The sequence below is a fragment of the Coregonus lavaretus genome (assembly GCF_964263955.1).
Source record: "Coregonus lavaretus genome assembly, chromosome: 20".
NCBI classification, from domain to species: domain Eukaryota; kingdom Metazoa; phylum Chordata; class Actinopteri; order Salmoniformes; family Salmonidae; genus Coregonus; species Coregonus lavaretus.
In genome coordinates, this window is record NC_140007.1 from 44,074,421 (window position 1) to 44,097,596 (window position 23,176).

Consider the following 23,176-nt stretch of genomic DNA (forward strand, 5'->3'; position numbering starts at 1 on the left):
AATACAACAGAGCCACATAAACTTTGCAAGCCACGAAGGGAGACCCATTTGAAATTATCGCAGTTCAGCTGCAAGTCTCTCCACAGAACCTCTTGGTCACACTCAGGAGAGTGACTGTTAAACAGGTTTTGAGACATTGTTTTGATGATAGATTGAATGAATGTTACGGTTCATGGAAGTGTAGCACTTTAAATTACAGCACAGAATAATTATGTAATAACATAGTGGTAGTATGGTAACAAGTTATAGTTACTCACAATAAAAACGTAATCTGCCTAGATACCCCTTTATTTGTTGAGTTAGTTTGGTAATAACATAGGTAGGGAGGTATCATGAGAGAAGTTAGCAGTGACTGAGTACTTTTGATGAGGTGTAGTATCATCACGAGACAGTCCACACCAGCAGTCTGCAGTAGGTTGATAAGGCAGAAGGGTGGACCCAGTATTGCCCGTCAAACCAGAAATACATCATAACCTTGTCCTGCTGCCAGAGAGGATACCAACCCTGACAGTCAGTAGAGTACAACACTGAAACAACGTTCTCTTTAAATACCTTTGATTTCCTCTGTTTCCGTATCCCTCAATCTCTTTCCATGCTAGCAATGTAGTTTGTTGTGTGTTGAGCACAAGTATAGCTTTTAACATTTCTTCAGTCTACATGCTGTCCTTTTTGGTCCTCTGACAGTGTGCCTTAACAGGCAGCTGGCCCAGAACAGAGAAGAATGTCTTGCCCTTCAATGTACACAGAGGGCTAATGTCAACAGTAAGCATGTCAGTCTCTCTTAGCTCAAAGTAGAGGAGAGATTGACTGCATCAATTCTTGTTTTTGTGAGAAATATTTATGTATTGGGGCGACAGGTAGCTTAGTGGGTAAGAGCGTTGTGCCAGTAACCGAAAGGTGGTTCTAATCCCTGAGCCGACTAGGTGAAAAACCTGTCGATGTGCCCTTAAGCAAGGCACTTAACCCTAATTGCTCATGTAAGTCGCTCTGGATAAGAGCGTCTGCTAAATGACTAAAATGTTTTTTAAAAATCCAAACTGTTCCAACATCCATATAGCTCTGACAGACATACTTACCCCACCAGACATGCCACCAGGGGTCTCTTCACAATCCCCAAATTCAGAATGGATTCAAGGCAACAAACAGTATTATGTAGAGCCATGATCACATGGAACTCCCTCCCGCCTCAAGCGAACAGCCAAATTTCCTTTAAAAAAATAAAACAACACCTCACAACACCTCTCCCCTATCTGACCTAAATAACTCTTAGGCATATGTATATGTACCAATGTACAGTATGTATGTGTGTAACTGTCCAGAGGACCTTTCATGTTTCCATTGTTCTTATTTTAAATGTGTGTAGTTCAGTCCTTGAGCTGTTCTTGTCTACTGATGTTCTGTGATTACGTCATATTTTATGTTTTGTGTGGACCCTCAGGAAAAGTAGCTGCTGCTTCGGCAAGAGATAATGGGGATCCTAATAAAACACTAAATACAAAATGACGATGGAAGCGAGGACGGTGTGGCATCACTGCTAGTCGACTGGAGGAAAGATCAATGGTAGAGGGGGGGGCTTCATTAAGAGAAGGTAGAGAGAGAGGGGCTTCATTAAGAGAAGGTAGAGAGAGAGAGGGGGGCTTCATTAAGAGAAGGTAGAGAGAGAGGGGGGCTTCATTAAGAGAAGGTAGAGAGAGAGGGGCTTCATTAAGAGAAGGTAGAGAGAGAGGGGCTTCATTAAGAGAAGGTAGAGAGAGAGGGGGGCTTCATTAAGAGATGGTAGAGAGAGAGGGGGGCTTCATTAAGAGAAGGTAGAGAGAGAGGGGGGCTTCATTAAGAGAAGGTAGAGAGAAAGGGGGGCTTCATTAAGAGAAGGTAGAGAGAGAGGTGGGCTTCATTAAGAGAAGGTAGAGAGAGAGGGGGGCTTCATTAAGAGATGGTAGAGAGAGAGGGGGGCTTCATTAAGAGAAGGTAGAGAGAGAGGGGGGCTTCATTAAGAGAAGGTAGAGAGAGAGGGGCTTCATTAAGAGAAGGTAGAGAGTGGGGGGCTTCATTAAGAGAAGGTAGAGAGAGAGGGGCTTCATTAAGAGAAGGTAGAGAGAGGGGGGCTTCATTAAGAAAAAGGTAGAGAGAGGGGGGCTTTATTAAGAAAAAGTAGAGCGGGGGGGACATGTAGATAAGACGATGGTGAGCAAAGAAAGGGATGGAAAGACTAGACATCTATATCAAATGCACAGAGCTCATAAACAGTGTAGCTTTTATGTAAGTAGATACATAGAGGTTTGCAGTTTATGGAATTGTTTTTGTCTTATTGGTGTCCTGCAATCTCTCCTGTGCCTCAAAGAATTTAGCACCTAACATTTGTGAATCTCGTTTGATTAAGCTAAAAGAGAGAAACAGTGAGGCTAAAAGAGAGAAACAGTGAGGCTAAAAGAGAGAAAGAGACAGAGACATAGAGATAGAAAATAAAACATTTAACTGCCAAAAAAATGGTTCCAGAAGGCTACTTCGGCTGTCCCCATAGAATAACCCTTTTTGGTTCCAGGTAGAACCCTTTTTGGTTCCAGGTAGAACTCTTTTGGGTTTCTTGTAGAACCCTCTATGAAAAGGGTTCTACCTGGAACCAAAAGGGTTCTACTTGGAACCCAAAAAGGTTATTCGAAGGGTTATCCTATGAAGACAGCTAAATAACCCTTTTAGGTTCTAGAAAGCACCTTTTTTTCTAAGAGTGCACCTATATATATAGTTAGTTTTTTTCCACTCGCCGTCTGTTAATCTATTTCAGTTATCCACCTGGAGGAAGTCTCAGGGTGGTGAGTTGTGGCTCTCTGCTTCGCTATCATCACTGTCATCTCTAACAATGAAAAACAGTGGATGGGGGTGGAGCAGACCAGACAGGAAAAGAGGGAAAGAGAAGCCGCGAAGAAACAGAAGAAAACACATGAAAGAAAGATACCTTGAATTGCATTGACTGAATTTGAACCTGTGAGTGGTGGGCTTTGTCTCTCAAGCAATGGGATGAACAGCCAATCCATCAAGATCCATAACCTGCTAGCAATTGACCAGAGCTCATTCCAGCACATAATAATAATAATAATTTGCAATGTAAAAATGTAAAAATGTATGCCATTTAGCAGACGCTTTTATCCAAAGCGACTTACAGTCATGTGTGCATACATTTTTTTTTTTTTTTACGTATGGGTGGTCCCGGGGATCGAACCCACTACCCTGGCGTTACAAGCGCCATGCTCTACCAATTGAGCATAAGGTATTCTGCACAGTCACATACATGTCATGGACCTCTATGAATGAACTACATTCAGAGTAAGAAAGGTTCACATACACATAGAACAGGGGTAGTATTTTGAGGAACGTCTATACCTGCATGTGTTTGTGTGTGTATTAGGTGTGCATGAGTACGCACGTGGTTGTGGGAGGAGGGGGATGGGAGAGTTCACCTATGAAGATATGAACTGCTCATGGTCAGTCTGTCTACCTACAATTAGCATTCTAAAGTTCAAGCCACCTCATGAACTTCCCCAATCAGGCTTTCTGCTATCTAAATTACAATTGTTATAAGACATGATACAATGATCTCTCATTTAATTAAGACAAATTGGCTTCATTGACAGCAGTGGTGACGGAGGGTTTTTAATGCCCCATACAATGCACAAACATACATACCCTTTTTCTCTGGCACACGCATTCACACACACACACACACACACACACACATCACTATATAATGTGGTTTGAGGCCACACCCAAACCAAGTGTTACTATTAGTTGAGGCATATTGCACACAGATGTTGCTTTTAATGAAGAGTTTAATCACAGAGCTCTGGGTTCAATCATAGTGCTTGTTTCTTCTGGGTCTTTATCAGTGAAAATAACATTGACTCCATTTTGATTGATTACATTCCAGTTCAAGGCACTATGGTCAGGAAGCCAGTTACTCAAGGTCCCCTCTGTCACCACTGAAGATTTCATGAGGACCTGTTGTTAATTAATGAAGAAACACAATCAAATACTAGTACATCAATGATGATGAACTCACTTGGTTTAGAAGCATGATGTTGTTCCCCCCCCTCCCAAAAAAAAAACTAAGCTACAAGACGTGTGTGCGCAATATGTGTGGGTTTTATATAGACCTATTGGATGACTAATTCAATCTGATCACATGCTAATGCTGATTCAGCTCACAAAGGCATAGCCTATACTCTTTCATTTAACTTTTCGTCAGAATATTCTGATTTAAAAAATAAAAAAATTACAACACTTGTGTCATCGCTTCTGTATGCCGTTTACACATCGCAGTTCTGTGATATAGTCTGTTCCAAAGGTTTTTGTATACGAGCAATTAATGCCAGACAAATTAGTCAATTCTGTGACTACTAAAAATAAATAACAACACATTTCTTTGGCTAATAAATACTAATTTCATGAAGACTGATCGCCTCACATATGAATCACACACATGTCTAAATATTCCATTAAATAGATTTATGTCTAAATATTCCATCAACTTTCCAAGATCATAGGAAGTTCCAATTCCAAATTCATAGGAAGTTTCAGAGTGATGTAGCAGACCCACGTATTCAAGAGGAGCAGCACCTCGGGGGTTAAACTTTGTTCAACTTCCAATGCATTCTGGGATGTAGCATGAAACACAATGGCGGCGAAACTGAATCATTTGCAACTTTTTGTGGTCTATTATTCGCTTATAGCAATATTGCTACAAATTAGTCTAACGTTTGCTACAGAGTTAAAGTGGGACGACAATGGCTACATTTTATATTGTCCTTGCATGGGTAAACTTTAATTGGAAGCATTGTAACGTTAGCTACTATGGTGTCATGATGATGTCTGATATGTAACGTTAGCCCGGCTATGGTTTCTTACAGTTCATTTATTCACGCAGATGTTATGTATTTATGCTATCTAGATTTGTATTTTCCAAATATAAATCTCGTGTTTAAAATTCGTTGCTAATGGGACCCATTTCGTTACTCAGGTCGATTTGGAAACCAAGCCGACCACTTTCTGGGTTCGTTGGCATTCGCCAAAATGCTGAATCGAACACTGGCAGTTCCCCCCTTCATAGTGTACCGCCACCACGCGCCTCCATACTCAAATGTAAGTGCATGAATCAATGTTTCCTGGTGTTGATCTCACCAGTCCCTTTCTTTTAAATCCACGAAGTGAACAAGAGCACACTTTGGGAGAAAGGACAGAGACTTGGGGACGCAGGGATGATCACATCTCACACTCACAGCTGTCTCTCCCTTTCAACAGGTACATGTCCCCTACAGTGATTTTTTCCAGCTGGAGGCCCTGACCCACTACCACCGTGTGGTAAGCCTGGAGGACTTCATGAAGCATCTTGCCCCAACACACTGGCCCAAGGGACGGAGGGCAGCCTACTGCTTTGAGTCAGCTGCCCAGAGGAGTGTGGACAAGAAGTCCTGCCCCATGAAGGTGAGTGTTGTGATTGAGGTTCAGAGAGTTGGAGAAACTGAGACCGTTGTTCAGGTATTGAGCCTGGTTAGTGAAAGAAAAAACGTTGAAACTGGTCAGAGATTATTTAAAAGCCAGGTCCTGGAACATAGGCCATAGCTTTGGCTCTATTGTCTTTTATATAATTAAATTACTTATATAAGAAATGTATTGATTTAGTGTTGTTCATGCAAATGGAAAGAATGCCATGGCAGAGCAAAACACTGCCCCCTGATGGAATGTTACTATAACTGTATTTTACATTAAAATCTCTTCCTTATCATCTATTTCTCATGTTTACCACCAAGTGGTGAAAACAGTTAGATCTGGTATAAACGTCTTGTAAAGCCTTGCTCATGGTGTGTTATGAACCATCACATGCTCTCATTATCAGGACGGGAATCCTTTTGGTCCGTTTTGGGATCACGTAGGAGTGGAGTTTGACAGGTCTGTCCTGTTTGACGGCTTGTCCTTCAGTTCCTACCACCAACCTCATTGGCTCAACAAGTAAGTCTTTGTGCTTTACTGTTAGTGAAACATAAGCATGATTTTTGCTCAACTTACTGGCGATATAACAGCAGAATAAATAAACCTCTTATTAACATAACCAATGTATTAAATTAAATGTAGTTTTACAAGGACAGTGCCCATTAATGAGCATCACTGTAGAAGTGCCAGTTTTAGCCAGCGGGCTACTTTTCAGTCCCAATTTCCTTCCCCCTCTCTCGTCCTCCCTGGTCAGGTTCCCTCCATCAGAGCACCCTGTCCTGGCCCTGCCAGGTGCCCCAGCTCAGTTCCCTGTGATAGAGGAATATGTGGGTCTGCAGCGGTATGTAGTGTGGGCGGAAGGGATGGTGCAGGAGGGACAGGAACACATCGCTGCTCTGCTGCCCAGGCCATACGTGGCCATACACCTGAGGATCGGCTCTGATTGGGTGAGCTGGGAACACACACACAAACACACACACACATACTCGACAGAATAAAAAAAATTATGAGTTATTGACATTTTCAATACATTTTGTCCTGCCCTGACCCGACCCATTCTGTTTCTCTGTTGTCTTCCCCGATTTAATGGTCCTTGTAGGTAAATGCCTGTAAGCTGCTCCAGAGTGGGGATGCTGGGCCTCACTTCATGGCCTCTCCTCAGTGTGTGGGTTATAATCACCAGACTGCCTTGCCCCTCACCATGACCATGTGCCTCCCTGACCTGGCTGAGATCCGCCGGGCCCTCAAGCTCTGGGTCAAGAAAACCTCTGCCCGCTCCGTTTATATCGCCACAGACTCAGAGTCCCACCTCGCTGAGATCCAAAAACTCTTCAAGGATAAGGTGAGCTTTGATTGATTGATTGATTGATTTTATTTGTCAGTTAAATATATATACACACACAGTGCATTCGGAAAGTATTCAGACTCCTTGACTTTTTCCACATTTTGTTACGTTACAGCCTTATTCTAAAATGGATTAAATAAAACATGTATCTCATCAATCTACACACAATACCCCATAATGACAAGGCAAAAACAGGTTTTTATAAATTTTTGCAAATGTATTAAAAAATAAAAACAGAAATACCTTATTTACATAAGTATTCAGACCCTTTGCTATGAGACTCAAAATTGAGCTCAGGTGCATCCTGTTTCTATTGATCATCCTTAAGATGTTTCTACAACTTGGAGTCCACCTGTGGTAAATTCAATTGATTGGACATGATTTGGAAAGGCACACATCTGTCTATATAAGGTCCCACAGTTGTCAGAGCAAAAACCAAGCCATGAGGTCGAAGGAATTGTCCGTAGAGCACCGAGACAGGATTGTGTCGAGGCACAGATCTGGGGAAGGGTACCCAAACATTTCAGCAGCATTGAAGGTCCCCAAGAACAGTGGCCTCTATCATTCTTAAATGGAAGAAGTTTGGAACCACCAAGACTCTTCCTTGAGCTGGCCGCCCGGCCAAACTGAGCAATCGGGGGAGAAGGGCCTTGGTCAGGGAGGTGACCAAGAACCCGATGGTAAATCTGTCAGAGCTCCAGAGTTCCTCTGTGATGGGAGAAACCTCCAGAAGGACAACCATCTCTGCAGCACTCCACCAATCAGGCCTTTATGGTAGAGTGGCCAGACACAAGCCACTCCTCAGTAAAAGGCACATGACAGCCCGCTTGGAGTTTGACAGAAGGCACCTAAAGACTCTCAGACCATGAGAAAAAAGATTCTCTGGTCTGATGAAACAAAGACTGAACACTTTGCCCTGAATGCCAAGCGCCACGTCTGGAGGAAATCTGGCACCATACCTACTGTGAAGCATGGTGGTGGCAGCATCATGCTGTGGGGATGTTTTTCAGTGGCAGTGACTGGGAGACTAGTCAGGATCGAGGGAAAGATGAAAGGAGCAAAGTACAGAGAGATCCTTGATGAAATCCTGCTCCAGAGAGGCCTCAGACTGTCTATGAATGTCCTTGAGTGGCCCAGCCAGAGCCCGGACTTGAACCCGATCGAACATCTCTGGAGAGCCCTGAAAATAGCTGTGCAGCGCCGCTCCCCATCCAACCTGACAGAGCTTGAGAGGATCTGCAGAGAAGAATGGGAGAAACTCCCCAAATATAGATGTGCCAAGCTTGTAGCCTTATACCCAAGAAGACTCGAGGCTGTAATCTCTGCCAAAGGTGTTTCAACAAAGTACTGAGTAAAGGGTCTGAATAATTATGTAAAAGTCATATTTCCCTTTTCTTTTTTTTTTATGTGCAAAAATGTCTAAAAACCTGTTTTTGCTTTGTCATTATGAGGTATTGTGTGTAGATTGATGAGGACTATTTAATACATTTTAGAATAAGACTGTAACGTAACAAAATGTGGAAAAAGTCAAGGGGTCTGAATACTTTCCCGAATGCACTGTATATACACATACAGTACACCCGTTTTTCACACGTGTTACGCAGTTGGTAAACATGCTTTGTTTGTATACTGCATGTTCAGTGTATCGTTGTTGATTTGTCTGTCCATGCCCAGGTGAAGGTGGTGAGCCTGAAGCCGGACTCTGCCCAGATGGACCTGTACATCCTAAGCCAAGCTGACCACTTCGTTGGGAATTGTGTGTCCTCGTTCTCAGCTTTTGTCAAACGAGACCGGGATGTTCACGCCCGCCCGTCCTCTTTCTTCGGAATGGACTATGCTGGAAAAATGAACAAGAAAGACGAGCTGTGAAGATTTTTCCCTTCCTGGGTAGTCTATTCCGAAGAAAGACGACAAATGGCTTTTAGAATGGCTTTTTAATCTTGGGTTAGGACTTGGACATTGCATTGTGGGAATGTGATCTTGTACTCCCTACTCATTATATTACACTTTTTTTGGGGGGGGTGTAAACTCTGATCGCCGTTCGCGGTGAATAAAGTAACACTCCCTATACTTTCAATGCATTTTTTCAGCAAAAGGTGGGTAAACCCTCGCGCAAAATATAAAATTGCGTTAACTACGTTTACCTGTGTTTAGCCTCCACTACACCACTGCTATTAAACAAGCAGTTACACTATTACACAACTCTTCATAGCATCAAGAGGGTGTTCAATTTCCACAGTACTTTCTATAGCCACAGCTATATATGTCTCAATTTGCATACCAGTCAAGTTAGCAGGAGCTCAGGTCACCCAGTTGAACCCTGGGTGGGTAAGACTTCCAGTGTAATGTCCTGTCTGATCATGTGCTCCAGCTCTTACGTGTTGCTCTCCCACCCTCCCTCCCTCCCTCCCTCCCTCCCTCCCTCCCTCCCTCCCTCCCTCCCTCCCTCCCTCCCTCCCTTCTTTAATACGGTGTATAGGCGACCTGGTGGATGAGGGTGGAAAATAACTACAAAAATAAATAATAGTTCAGTAACTGATCCTGCAGATACTAATTATAGGGGGGCGGTTGACAGTCTTCCTCATACATTCTTCTAATGTACTCTAATAAGTAAATGTTTACTGTACTTTTGTACAACATGATTACTGTATCTGCTTTTGTCATCTGTTTCTGAAGAGTTGTATTATTGCTCTGTGATGAAAATGACCGGGAACATGACATTTATGCAAGTAACCCTGAAATGTAATGACTGAGCTGCCTCAGTCAGATAAATGGAGAAGATTCAGGCTTCGATGGTAAGTACATGTCTGTAGCCTTGAAAGAAATCTAATAATGCATGTTCTCACTTTTTACATGTTCAATTTCTCAATGCATTTCTTTGAATAACATTTCCCGAAGGTATATTGACATAATTTTGTAAGAGACATTTGCTCCTATTTATTATGAGGAGAGGTCTTCAGCTGCTACCTAGGAACATGTTGCTAGGCTACTAATACAGTAGCAGGACAAAGACAGCAATTGGCTGTGATGTCCCGTTGGACGTTGATAATAAATATCTTAGGCTGGAAATTCCAGTAGTTAATGCACGTCGCTTGACCCATATGGAGAAAAAGGGGAAAAAGGAGCAAAGTGTATCTGTATTATTGATGTTTGATGAGTATCTACCATCCTATGTAAAACGGGGATATATAAGATACCCCGTGAGAACGTTCATGCAAAACCCGATGCAATGCAAGAACTGTAAAAAGATTGGCCACGTGTCAAGTGTTAGCAGACATGAGGAATATGTTATTGAAGAGTCTGTGAATGTAAAATGTTGCAACTGTGGTGGGGATCATATTCCCGAATTCCCTGAGTGCTCTGTTAGGGTGAAAGAGGTTGAGGTGTCAAGGATCAAATTGGTACAGCATATCTATGTGGAGGTGGTGAAGAGAGTTGAAAGGGCAAGAGGCCACAGTGCTGAAGAAGATATGGGGGTGGATGCACCACAACCATTTGTCAATGTTATAAGCCAATCAAGTGATCTGGATACACTTATTGTGAAGAAGGTGGATTTTGTAGCTTTTATAGCCACAGTTATTAATTGTAAGTGTCCAACAAGCTGGACATCATATCTGCAGCCGATACGTTTTTGGACTTCATGGCAGAAGCACTGTCGCCCTCACAGAATCCTTCTGAGCCTGTGTAGGGACCTGATCAGAATATTGTTAGAAAAGCAGGCTGATTTAGTTTAATTTAAAAATCGTTGTTGATAGTTTAAGAATGTGTATATATGTAAATAATAATATATATATACACTACCGGTCAAAAGTTTCAGAACACCCACTCATTCAAGGGTTTTTCTTTATTTTTACTATTTTCTACTTTGTAGAATAATAGTGAAGAAATCAAAACAATGAAATAACACATATGGAATCATGTAGTAACCAAAAAAGTGTTTAACAAATCAAAAGAGATTTTAGATTCTTCAAAGTAGCCACCCTTTGCCTTGACTGCTTTGCACACTCTTGGCATTCTCTCAACCAGCTTCACCTGGAATGCTTTTCCAACCGTCTTGAAGGAGTTCCCACATATGCTGAGCACTTGTTGGCTGCTTTTCCTTCACTCTGCGGTCCAACTCATCCCAAACCATCTCAATTTGGTTGAGGTCGGGGAATTGTGGAGGCCAGGACATCTGATGCAGCACTCCATCACTCTCCTTCTTGGTAAAATAGCCCTTACACAGCCTGGGGGTGTATTTTGGGGTCATTGTCCTGTTGAAAAACAAATGATAGTCCCACTAAGCGCAAACCAGATGGGATGGCGTATCACTGCAGAATGCTGTGGTAGCCATGCTGGTTAAGTGTGCCTTGAATTCTAAATAAATCACTGACAGTGTCACCAGCAAAGCACCCCCACACCATAACACCTCCTCCTCCATGCTTTACGGTGGGAAATACACATGCAGAGATCATCCGTTCACCCACACCGCGTCTCACAAAGACACTGGTTGGAACCAAAAATCTCAAATTTGGACTCCAGACCAAAGGACAAATGTCCACAGGTCTAATGTCCATTGCTCTTGTTTCTTGGCCCAAGCAAGTCTCTTCTTATTATTGGTGTCCTTTAGTAGTGGTTTCTTTGCAGCAATTCGACCATGAAGGCCTGATTCACACGTCTCCTCTGAACAGTTGATGTTGAGATGTGTCTGTTACTTGAACTCTGTGAAGCATTTATTTGGGCTGCAATTTCTGAGGCTGGTAACTCTAATGAACTTATCCTCTGCAGCAGAGGTAACTGGGTCTTCCATTCCTGTGGCGGTCCTCATGAGAGCCAGTTTCATCATAGTGCTTGATGGTTTTTGCCACTGCACTTGAAGAAACTTTCAAAGTTATTGCAATTTTCCATATTGACTGACCATCATGTCTTAAAGTAATGATGGACTGTCATTTCTCTTAGCTTATTTGAGCTGTTCTTGCCATAATATGGACTTGGTCTTTTACCAAATTGGGCTATCTTCTGTAACCCCCCCCTTGTCACAACACAACTGATCGGCTCAAACGCATTAAGAAGTTAACTTTTAACAAGGCACACCTGTTAATTGGCCCAGTGTCGTCCGGGTTTGGCCGGTGTAGGCCGTCATTGTAAATAAGAATTTGTTCTTAACTGACTTGCCTAGTTAAATAAAGGTTTAAAAAAATAACAAATTGAAATGCATTCCAGGTGGCTACCTCATGAAGCTGGTTGAGAGAATGCCAAGAGTGTTTAAAGCTGTCATCAAGGCAAAAGGTTGGGTTACTACATGATTCCATATGAAGTTATTTCATAGTTTTGATGTCTTCACTATTATTCTACAATGTAGAAAATAGTAAAAATAAAGAAAAACGCTTGAATGAGTGGGTGTTCTGAAACTTTTGACCGGTAGTGTATATATATATATATATATATATATATTATTATTTACTTCGCATTATTTCATTTTTGGGATCTTTATTATCCACCCGCACAGTAGGTGGCGGAATACACATATAATGGTTGCGAACGCCATTATACCAAAGAAGAAGATTGGCTGTGACGTTGAAAGTCATCAACCAGCACCTCTCCATTCCATCCGGGATAGTTTTCTGGGATGAAGGGACGGCGGCGGTAATGGCTGACTGGGTGGAAGTACTGGATTAAATGGTAACTAGCTGACAACGTTTATGTTGTCATGGATGTTGCAGTTTAATAATGTTAAAATGAGTTTCACCTGAATTGTGTGCTTGTTCTTGTAAACTGCATAAGGAGATGCCTCCCATCATCAAAATGCACGGTCTTGTCTCCTGCCCTCTGAGAATGGATGTGTTTTGCCGTTGCTAGGCCGTCTGATCGAGTTTGGGGTGCTTCCCGAGTCTTTGACTTTGTAAACAAGCTGGCTAGCTAAATAACATTATGTTGGGTGATGTGAACATGTTTCTCCAGTTTGCTAGATATCTTCTTGTTGATATATATCTAATTGTCACAATTAGCAAACCGAAAAGCCGTAACCTTTTAATTTGCATCAATCAACTAACGCGTTAGCTAGGTTACAGTAGCACTGTAAATGCCAGTTGATCGGTTGCGACGCTATCACCAGGGAGCACTGACTGATATAACTAACTAGCTTGCCAAAGAACGTGACGTTTTTAGCCAGTTAGCTAAGTTAGTAGGTCATACATTTACGTTTTGCTAGCGAAATGGCCTAGGTACACTATATATACAAAAGTATGTGGACGCCCCTTCAAATGACTGTATTCGACTATTTTAGCCACACCCGTCGCTGACAGGTGTATATAAACCACCACACAGCCATGCAATCTCCATAGACAAACATCGGCAATAGGATGGCCTTACTGAAGAACTCAGTGACTTTAAACGTCGCACCGTCATAGAATGCCATCTTTCCAACAAGTCAGTAAATCACATTTCTGCCCTGCTAGAGCTGCCCGGGTCAAGTGTAAATATTGTTATTGTGAAGTTTTTCTTTTGAAGTGGAAACGGCTGAGCCTTTGTTGCTCATAGACGCAAAGTGGTAGGCCACACAAGCTCACAGAACGGGACCGCCGAGTGCTGAAGCACATAGCGCCTAAAAATCGTCTGTCCTAGGTTGCAACGCTCACTACTGAGTTTGATTACTGCCTCTGGAAGCAACGTCAGCACATTAACTGTTCGTTGGGAGCTTCATGAAATGGGTTTCCATGGCCGAACAGCTGCACACAAGCCTAAGATCACCATGTGCAATGCCAAGTGTTGACTGGAGTGGTGTAAAGCTCGCTGCCATTGGACTCTGGAGCAGTGGATGCGCGTTCTCTGGAGTGATGAATCACACTTCACCATCTGGCAGTCTGACTGACGAATCTGGGTTTGGCGGATGCCAGGAGAACGCTACCTGCCCCAATGAATAGTGCCAACTGTAAAGTTTGGTGGAGGAGGAATAATGGTCTGGGGCTGTTTCATGGTTCGGGCTAGGCCCCTTAGTTCCAGTGAAGGGAAATCTTAACGCTACAGCATACAATGACATTCTAGATGAGTGCTTCCAACTTTGTGGCAACAGTTTGGGGAAGGCCCTTTCCTGTTTCAGCATGACAATGTCCCCCTGCACAAAGTGAGGTCCATACAGAAATGGTTTGTCGAGATCGATGTGGAAGAACTTGACTGGCCTGCACAGAGCCCTGACCTCAACCCCATCGAACACCTTTGGGATGAATTGGAACGCTGACTGCAAGCCAGGCCTAATCGCCCAACATCAGTGCCCGACCTCACTAATGCTCTTGTGGCTGAATGGAAGCAAGTCCCTGCAGCAATGTTCCAACATCTAGTGGAAAGCCTTCCCAGAAGAGTGGAGGCTGTTATAGCTGCAAAGGGGGGACCAACTCCATATTAATGCCCATGACTTTGGAATGAGATGTTCGACGAGCAGGTGTCCACATACTTTTGGTGATGTAGCTAGCTAGCAAGATAACCTAATTTGATGTTGTCACAGATGGAGGGGTTAGCTAGTTACCATCAGTATCTTTGTTGCGCTCTGTCGTTTACCTAGGTTGCTAGTCATGTTAATGTTAGCTTGCTAGCTAGCTGCTACAGTATCTGTAGTCAGGAAGCTAGTTTGATGCACAGTTCACAAATAAGGTCTTCATAATCACAAAAGAAAACATTAACGGTAACAAGTCGTGTTGGCAATAGCTATTTGAACATCAGCATCTCTTTTTACAGGTTCTGATGCTGGCAGGTCTGACATTGTGAACTCAGATTTGTACAAACTTGAAGGACATAGACACAAGCCAGGTGACAAGGCAGTTTCTCAGAAAATCCTCACAATGTCTAAGACCAGAGAGTCGGTGAAGGTGGTGGTCCGCTGTCGACCCATGAATGAGAAGGAGCGTGCAGCCAACTTTGAGAGGGTGGTGGAGGTGGATGTGAAGCTTGGCCAGGTGGCCGTGAGAAACCCCCGGGGGGCTGCAGCCCACCAACACCCCAAGATCTTCACATTTGACTCTGTGTACGACTGGAACTCCAAACAGGTGGATCTCTATGATGAAACCTTCAGGCCCCTGGTGGACTCAGTCTTGCTTGGTTTCAATGGGACCATATTTGCGTACGGCCAGACAGGAACAGGAAAGACCTACACTATGGAGGGGGTGCGCAATGACCCAGAGAGAAGGGGTGTAATCCCCAATTCCTTTGAGCACGTCTTCACACACATCTCCCGCTCCCAGAACCAGCAGTACCTGGTGAGGGCCTCGTACCTGGAGATCTACCAGGAGGAGATCAAGGACCTGCTGTCCAAGGACCAGTCCCGCCGTCTGGAGCTGAAAGAGAGGCCAGACACGGGTGTATACGTCAAGGACCTCTCCTCCTTCGTCACTAAGAGTGTACGAGAAATAGAGCACGTCATGAATGTGGGGAACCAAAACCGCTCCGTGGGCTCCACCAACATGAATGAGCACAGCTCCCGGTCACATGCCATTTTTCTCATTACCGTCGAGTGTAGCGAGCTGGGTGTCGACGGGGAGAACCACATTCGAGTGGGCAAACTGAACCTGGTGGACCTGGCTGGTAGTGAGAGGCAGACCAAGACAGGAGCCCAGGGAGAGCGCCTGAAGGAAGCCACCAAGATCAACCTGTCTCTGTCAGCCTTGGGGAATGTCATCTCTGCCCTGGTGGACGGCAGGAGCACCCACATCCCCTACCGCGACTCCAAGCTCACCCGCCTGCTGCAGGACTCCCTGGGGGGCAATGCCCGCACAGTCATGGTGGCTAACATCGGACCAGCCTCTTACAATGTGGAGGAGACACTGACCACATTACGCTACTCAAACCGGGCCAAGAACATCAAGAACAAGCCCCGTGTCAACGAGGACCCCAAAGATGCTCTGCTCAGGGAGTTCCAGGAAGAGATTGCCCGGCTCAAAGAGCAGTTAGAGAAACGCTCAGGGAAAAAGAAGAAGAAGAGGAGGGGGGTTGGGGAAGCTGGGGAAGAGCTAGAAGAGGACACGGAGGATGGAGAGACGGAGGAGGATGAAGGTGTAGAACCAGCTGATAAAGTGGGTGCAGATTATTGGTGTGAACAGCAGGAGAAGTTGGAGACTGAGAGGAAGGCCATCATGGAGGATCACAGTCTGGTGGCAGAGGAGAAACAGAGGCTGCTAAAAGAGAAGGAGAGGAAGATGGATGCCCTCAAAAAGGAGCAGGAAGCAGGCGATATGCTGACTGCCAAAGTCAAGGTGAGGAGACTACATTCTGGTCCTTTTCATGGTCTTTTAGACCAACACTTAAAATAAATAAAAAAATCATTCTACCTGTTCTGTGTTTCCCTCACATCTCTTGATTGTGTCCTCTCCCAGGCGATGGAGAGTAAGCTTCTGATGGGGGGGAAGAACATTGTGGACCACACCAATGAGCAACAAAGGATCCTCGAGCAGAAGCGACAGGAAATCGCTGAACAGGTAACGTATACAGTTGAAGTAGGAAGTTCACATACACTTAGGTTGGAGTCATTTAAAGCTCGTTTTTCAACCACTCCACAATTTCTTGTTAACAAACTATAGTTTTGGCAAGTCGGTTAGGACATCTACTTTGTGCATGACACAAGTAATTTTTCCAACAATTGTTTACAGACAGATTATTTCACTTATAATTCACTGTATCACAATTCCAGTGGGTCAGAAGTTTACATACACTAAGTTCACTGTGCCTTTTAAACAGCTTGGAAAATTCCATAAAATGATGTAATGGTTTTAGAAGCTTCTGATAGGCTAATTGACATCATTTGAGTCAATTGGAGGTGTACCTGTGGATGTATTTCAAGGCCTACTTTCAAACTCGGTGCCTCTTTACTTGACATCATGGGAAAATCAAAAGAAATCAGCCAAGACCTCAGGGAAAAAAATGGTAGACCTCCACAAGTCTGGTTCATCCTTGGGGGCAATTTCCAAACGCCTGAAGATACCACGTTCATCTGTACAAACGATAGTACGCAAGTATAAACACCATTGGACCACGCAGCCATCATACCGCTCAGGAAGGAGACGCGTTCTGTCTCCTAGAGATTTAACGTGCCTTGGTGTGAAAAATGCAAATCAATCCTAGAACAACAGCAAAGGACCTTGTGAAGATGCTGGAGGAAACGGGTACAAAAGTATCTACAGTAAAACGAGTCCTATATCGACATAACCTGAAAGGCCACTGTGCAAGGAAGAAGCCACTGTTCCAAAACCGCCATAAAAAAGCCAGACTACGGTTTGCAACTGCACATGGGGACAAAGATTGTACTTTTTTGATAAATGTCCTCTGGTCTGATTAAACAAAAATATAACTGTTTAGACATAATGACCATCGTTATGTTTGGAGGAAAAAGGAGGAGGCTTGCAAGCCGAAGAACACCATCCCAACCGTGCTGTGGGGGTGCTTTGCTGCAGGAAGGACTGGTACACTTCACAAAATAGATGGCATCATGAGGAAGGAAAATTATGTGGATATATTGAAGCAACATCTCAAGACGTCAGGAAGTTAAAGCTTGGTCGCAAATGGGTCTTCCAAATGGACAATGACCCCAAGCATACTTCCAAAATTGTGACAAAATGGTTTAAGGACAACAAAGTCAAGGTATTGGAGTGGCCATCACAAAGCCCTGACCTCAATCCTATAGAACATTTGTGGGCAGATCTGAAAAAGCTTGTGTGAGCAAGGAGGCCTACAAACCTGACTCAGTTACACCAGCTCTGTCAGGAGGAATGGGCCAAAATTCACCCAATTTATTGTGGGAAGCTTGTGGAAGGCTACCCAAAACGTTTGACCCAAGTTAAAGAATTTAAAGGCAATGCTACCAAATACTAATTGAGTGTATGTAAACTTCTGACCCACTGGGAATGTGATGAAAGAAATAAAATCTGAAATAAATCATTCTCTCTACTATTATTCTGACATTTAAAATAAAGTGGTGATCCTAACTGACCTAAGACAGGGAATTTGTACTAGGATTAAATGGCAGGAATTGTGAAACTGAGTTTAAATGTATTTGGCTAAGGTGTATGTAAACCTCCGACTTCAACTGTATGTATAGTCTTAGGTTATTGATAGCGGGTAAACACTCAATAGACCGTCAATCTAATGGTATTGATTTGCGCTCTGATGGGAAATGTTAAAATATTTATGTGAGTACTTTGTGTGATTACACAACCTTGCCCTTCTTACCGAGATGCTCTGTGTGTGTTCGCAGAAACGCAGAGAGAGGGAGATGAAACAGCAGGTGGAGAATCGTGATGAGGAGACCCTGGAGTTGAAGGAAACGTACAGCTCTCTACAGCAGGAAGTGGACAGCAAGACCAAGAAGCTGAAAAAGGTAGGACATTAGAAAACTATACGAAAAGGGTGCACACGATTCATTAGAAAGCTGTCCTTTACGTTGTCAGTTTAGCCTACAAAAAAGTTCAAAGGAAATTGTGCATGCCACAAAAATGTGTTTGCTACACTGAATCAAACACTGTGGTGTTTTTGTCTGTTGTTGTGCTCTGTGCCTCACCACCCTGTTTTTCTCCCCTCAGCTGTTTGCCAAGCTGCAGGCAGTGAAAACGGAGATCCATGATGTCCAGGAGTTGCACATCAAGGAGAGACAGGAGCTGGAGCAGACCCAGAATGAGTTGACCAGGGATCTCAAACTCAAGTATGGAGCCACCAGGCTGCCCACAAGGCCAACTCTCTCATTTCTCACACACAATAAAAAGAAAACACAAATCAATATAGTCTATTTTGGTTGTTGCCCTCTGATGATGATAATAATAATAATAATATGCCATTTAGCAGACGCTTTTATCCAAAGCGACTTAGTCATGCGTGCATACATTTTTGTGTATGGGTGGTCCCGGGGATCGAACCCACTACCCTGGCGTTACAAGCGCCTTGCTCTACCAGCTGAGCTACAGAGGACCATATATCCCATTCTGACAAGGAGCACATACATCCCATTTTTACATTTTAGTCATTCAGCAGACGCTCTTATCCAGAGCGACTTACAGTACATTCATCTTAAGATAGCCAGGTGAGACAACCACATATCACAGTCATAGTAAGTACATTCATCTTAAGATAGCCAGGTGAGACAACCACATGTCACAATCATAGTAAGTACATTCATCTTAAGATAGCCAGGTGAGACAACCACATATCACAGTCATAGTAAGTACATTCATCTTAAGATAGCCAGGTGAGACAACCACATATCACAGTCATAGTAAGTACATTCATCTTAAGATAGCCAGGTGAGACAACCACATATCACAGTCATAGTAAGTACATTCATCTTAAGATAGCCAGGTGAGACAACCACATGTCAATTTTTCCTCAATAACGTAGCTGTCAGTCAGAGTTAGTTATTGATTGGTCTAGATTAGGCAGACTGTATTGCACTGTAGTTCCCTCGTCCCCCATGACTGTTTACACCTCCTCCTATTATCAATGATAGTATCATCAGGCTGTTAGAGGCCCCTTCTTCAGCAGCAGATCTGATCTTGTTATTGTTGTCTGCCAGGCATCTCATCATTGAGAACTTCATCCCCGTGGAGGAGAAGAATAAGATCGTGAACAGGGCGTTCTTCCAAGAGGACGACGACAACTGGAAGATGCGTCCCATCACACGCATAGAGGAGTATGTGCACATTTCATTATCCAGTTAATTAGACATACAAACATGCAAAAAATCATGAATACAAAACACAGGGTTTGGAATAAGTGGTTGGAAAATCCCTCGTGTGTAGGAACACACACAGATTGTCTTTTTAATTAACCCTCGATCTCACTCTCAGTGACCAGCAGATGATGACCAGGCCAGTGTCAGCGGTGGGCTACAGAAGACCCTTGAGCCAGCACGCCCGCACGTCCATGGTGATGACGGCTGACGTCAGGTACAAGGTATGATGATGTTCTTCTCCTCTCTGTCACTCTCTGTGTCTGGTGAATGTGACTTAGCCCTTGTCCAATGGGTGGTAGCAGTTTCCTGACCTCTGACCCCCCCCCTCTCTCTGTCTCTCCCCAGGCTGAGAATATCCTGATGCTGGAGATGGACCTGCCTGCTCGGACCACTAAGGAGTATGAGGAGCCGGTCATAGCACCCACAGTAGCAGCAGCGTTGGAGGATGCACTGCGGGAAGAGGATGAGATCCAGGTGGATGCCTCTGGGTTGCACAACAGCCTTGGGCCCACCCAGACCACCAGCACTGGGGCCATCAAGAAACCAAAGTCTGGGTAAGGGTCTGTCCCGTTCTGTACAAATCAGCACTTTGTTTTGTCAGTTATTTCAGTTGGGAGTGTTTCTGCCTGTTTAGTGTCACACAGGTCTACTCGATACCACAGGGTTATAAAGCAATAATCATGATTTAAAAGCCAATGATGTTTCCACCTCAATGTTCTTTCCCCCCTAACAAAATATTTATCTTCCCATCTCCTTCAGCCGACCTAAAACAGGTAAGAAGACCGCCACCCCCACATCTCCGTACAGCTCCTCCAGCCCAGGACATCCTTTATACCCACAATCCCGTGGGCTTGTACCCAAGTGATCACCCCACACCTTTCTGTTTTGGGACCCAAAATGAAAGACTGCTTTTTGTTTAGTTTTTACAGTCTGTAAGAGAAAGAGAAGCAGTCTCAAGACTTAGATTCAAGCTGCTTTTATTTTGATTTGACCTGAGACCGTAGCTGTTTTATTATTTCTGCTTTTTAAGGAATTTGTAACTACCTTACCATCCCAAATGGTTACTGGACCAATCCTTTTCTGAGCTCCACTTTTCTACCATGCACGTGTCTTCCTGGGCCCCTCCCTGGTCTGCAGTGTATGATGGGATGAGATGTGGACATGGGGGCTGGCATCTGAAAGGGCAGATGACACCTGGACCTGACAGCTTTGCTGTACATGTCATTGAAATGCTGTGTGTGTGTGTGTGTGTGCTGGTTGTCTGTCCAGAAGTGGTTGTGCTCCTCAATGTCCCTACTTTAGGTTTACAATTGAGTGCTGTTATTCAGGTCTGTCTGTCTGTCTGTGTAAAGAGTTGAGCTTTAAGTCTCTGTCCTAGATAAGTGGGGAGTCTGTCTGTTCTGCATGGTGAACCGTACAGGCTGGAGGGTGAAGCACACTACAACACGTCTCTGTCACGTCACGCGGTGGGGCCAGTCGCTGTTGGAATCACTAGATGCTGTTCTTTCTGGCACACATGATGATATGATGACAGATGATATGACAGGGAGATGATCAGATGATATGACAGGGAGATGATATGATGACAGGGATCTGATGATATGATGACAGATATTATGACAGGGAGATGATCAGATGATATGACAGGGAGATGATATGATGACAGATGATATGATGACAGGGTTATGATGACAGATGATATGACATGGAGATGATCAGATGATATGACAGGGAGATGATATGACGACAGATGATATGATAACAGGGTAATGATGACAGATGATATGACAGGGAGATGAAAGTGGGGAACTAGAGGTCAACACAAACCAAATCTGTCAGGGTTTCAAGTTGCCTTTATATTCTACAGGCCTACAGGGGCTGGCTAAAGGAGAGGGGGGAGGGTGAGGTGGACGGAGGGAGGGAGGGGCTAAAGGAGAGGCAGGAGGATGGATGGGAGGGGGTTGTGTCGTTTCCCCAGCCTCATCTTTATCGACGTCACATCTGGCTCTGTTCCTTGGAATCAACTGATTTGTTGTACTGAAACGAGCAGGCCGAAATACTGTACAAAAAAAGGACTAAGAAAAGCAGGCGCTCTTCTACCAACTACTGTATATCAGAGGCCTCCATCAAAATGAACTAGGCTTGGTCTGAAGAATGAAGGTAGCTTTCCATGTATGTTTTGGATAAATATGCTGTCTTTAATTCACACGGTTGAAACGCGCATCTCTGATTGCTGTCCCCCTCTCACTGGGAGGGGTGTGCTGCTACTGCTGGGTCTGGGCTATACCGCCCTGTGACATGGTGTATAGAGAGAGAGAGCAACATGCATAGATCATCCTGCATCACCTTTGCAGTTGTAAAACAAGTAAATAGGTTTCAATATTGGAAAAGTTCTAACTTATTACCACCTTTTTGTTCATTTTTATAAACAAGTGTAGATAAAAAAAATTAAAAAAAAGGTTTCTTTGAAATATACTTTTATTTTTGGATTTGTATAATTTCAAGTTTATGTACACATTTTAATGTTTGATTTGTTACACGTATGTTTAAAAAATATATATATATATATCTGACAGTACATGCATTTAAATAAATGGCTTTAGTTAGTTCAAATCCTTAGGTTAACTTTTTTAAAATTATATTTTAAGGTTGGATCAACTGTTGCACAATGGTTTATATGGGAAGGATGTTCTATCCTAAAATGTGATGTTCACTCAGATTCTGTGTGTTGGGACATTAGGAACACCTTCCTATTATTGCGTTGCATCCCCCCCTCCCCCCTTTTGCCCTCAGAACAGCCTCAATTCATCAGGGCGTGGACTCTACAAGGTGTCGAGCATTCCACAGGGATGCTGGCCCATGTTGACTCCCAATGTTTCCCACAGTTGTGTCAAGTTGGCTGGATGTCCTGATGGACCATTCTTGATACACAAGGGAAACTGTTCAGCGTGAAAAACCCAGCAGCGTTGCAGTTCTTGACACAAACTAGTGCGCCTGGCACCTACTACCATACCCTGTTCAAAGACACTTAAATATGTTGTCTTGCCCATTCACCCTCTGAATGGCACACATACACAATCCATGTCTCAAGGCTTAAAAATCCTTCTTTAACCCGTCTCCTCCCCTTCATCTACACTGATTTGAAGTGGATTTAGCAAGTGACATCAATAAGGGATCATAGCTTTCACCTGGTCAGCCTCATGGAAAGAGTTTTGTACACTGTGTACATTTGCCATGATATCATCTTTATACAATGGTTAGCCCCTGATTTAAATTACTTATCTGATCTTATAAAAGCTAACAATTATACTACATAATATTGCATGATTTTAGAAAATTCTCACCAATCGTCACCAAGCTATAGAATTTGGTAAATGTGAACGTCTTAATTTGCTTGATAATCCCTACATTTTACCCCACCGTGCAAAGACTCCATGGATACGTGTAGAAGACGTTTAACCGAGATGAATCTCTGATATTGTTTTAGCCAAATTAAGATTGTGCTGGTGCACTACAATCTGGTGCTGACTGGGAAGTCCTGTCTTTTTCCCTGTACGTTTCTTTTAATAAAGACCGTTATCTAAATACACATTGTTCTATGTTAATTTAAATGAGTGTATCTGATGACGGTATAGTGGCGTTTAAAAAACCAAAGTGCTATACATTCT

General features: G+C 43.5%; 2 protein-coding genes across 2 annotated transcripts; both read left to right on the plus strand.

The window, feature by feature from the left end:
• Positions 1–4,639: 4,639 nt before the first annotated feature.
• On the plus strand, positions 4,640–9,468 carry pofut1 (protein O-fucosyltransferase 1). Its single transcript, XM_084184443.1, has 7 exons — positions 4,640–4,808; positions 5,012–5,133; positions 5,293–5,475; positions 5,888–6,000; positions 6,236–6,428; positions 6,581–6,823; positions 8,501–9,468. Exons 1-7 carry the CDS (start codon positions 4,670–4,672, stop codon positions 8,693–8,695), a joined length of 1,188 nt encoding a protein of 395 aa, XP_084040569.1. The 5' UTR covers positions 4,640–4,669; the 3' UTR covers positions 8,696–9,468.
• A 2,948-nt stretch (positions 9,469–12,416) lies between these two features.
• Positions 12,417–21,948, plus strand: LOC311148375 (kinesin-like protein KIF3B). Its single transcript, XM_084185326.1, has 9 exons — positions 12,417–12,487; positions 14,537–16,047; positions 16,168–16,269; positions 18,042–18,164; positions 18,367–18,485; positions 19,350–19,466; positions 19,624–19,729; positions 19,854–20,062; positions 20,268–21,948. The coding sequence occupies exons 2-9, from the start codon at positions 14,641–14,643 to the stop codon at positions 20,371–20,373; spliced, it is 2,289 nt and encodes a 762-aa protein (XP_084041452.1). The 5' UTR covers positions 12,417–12,487; positions 14,537–14,640; the 3' UTR covers positions 20,374–21,948.
• The last annotated feature ends 1,228 nt before the right edge of the window (positions 21,949–23,176 follow it).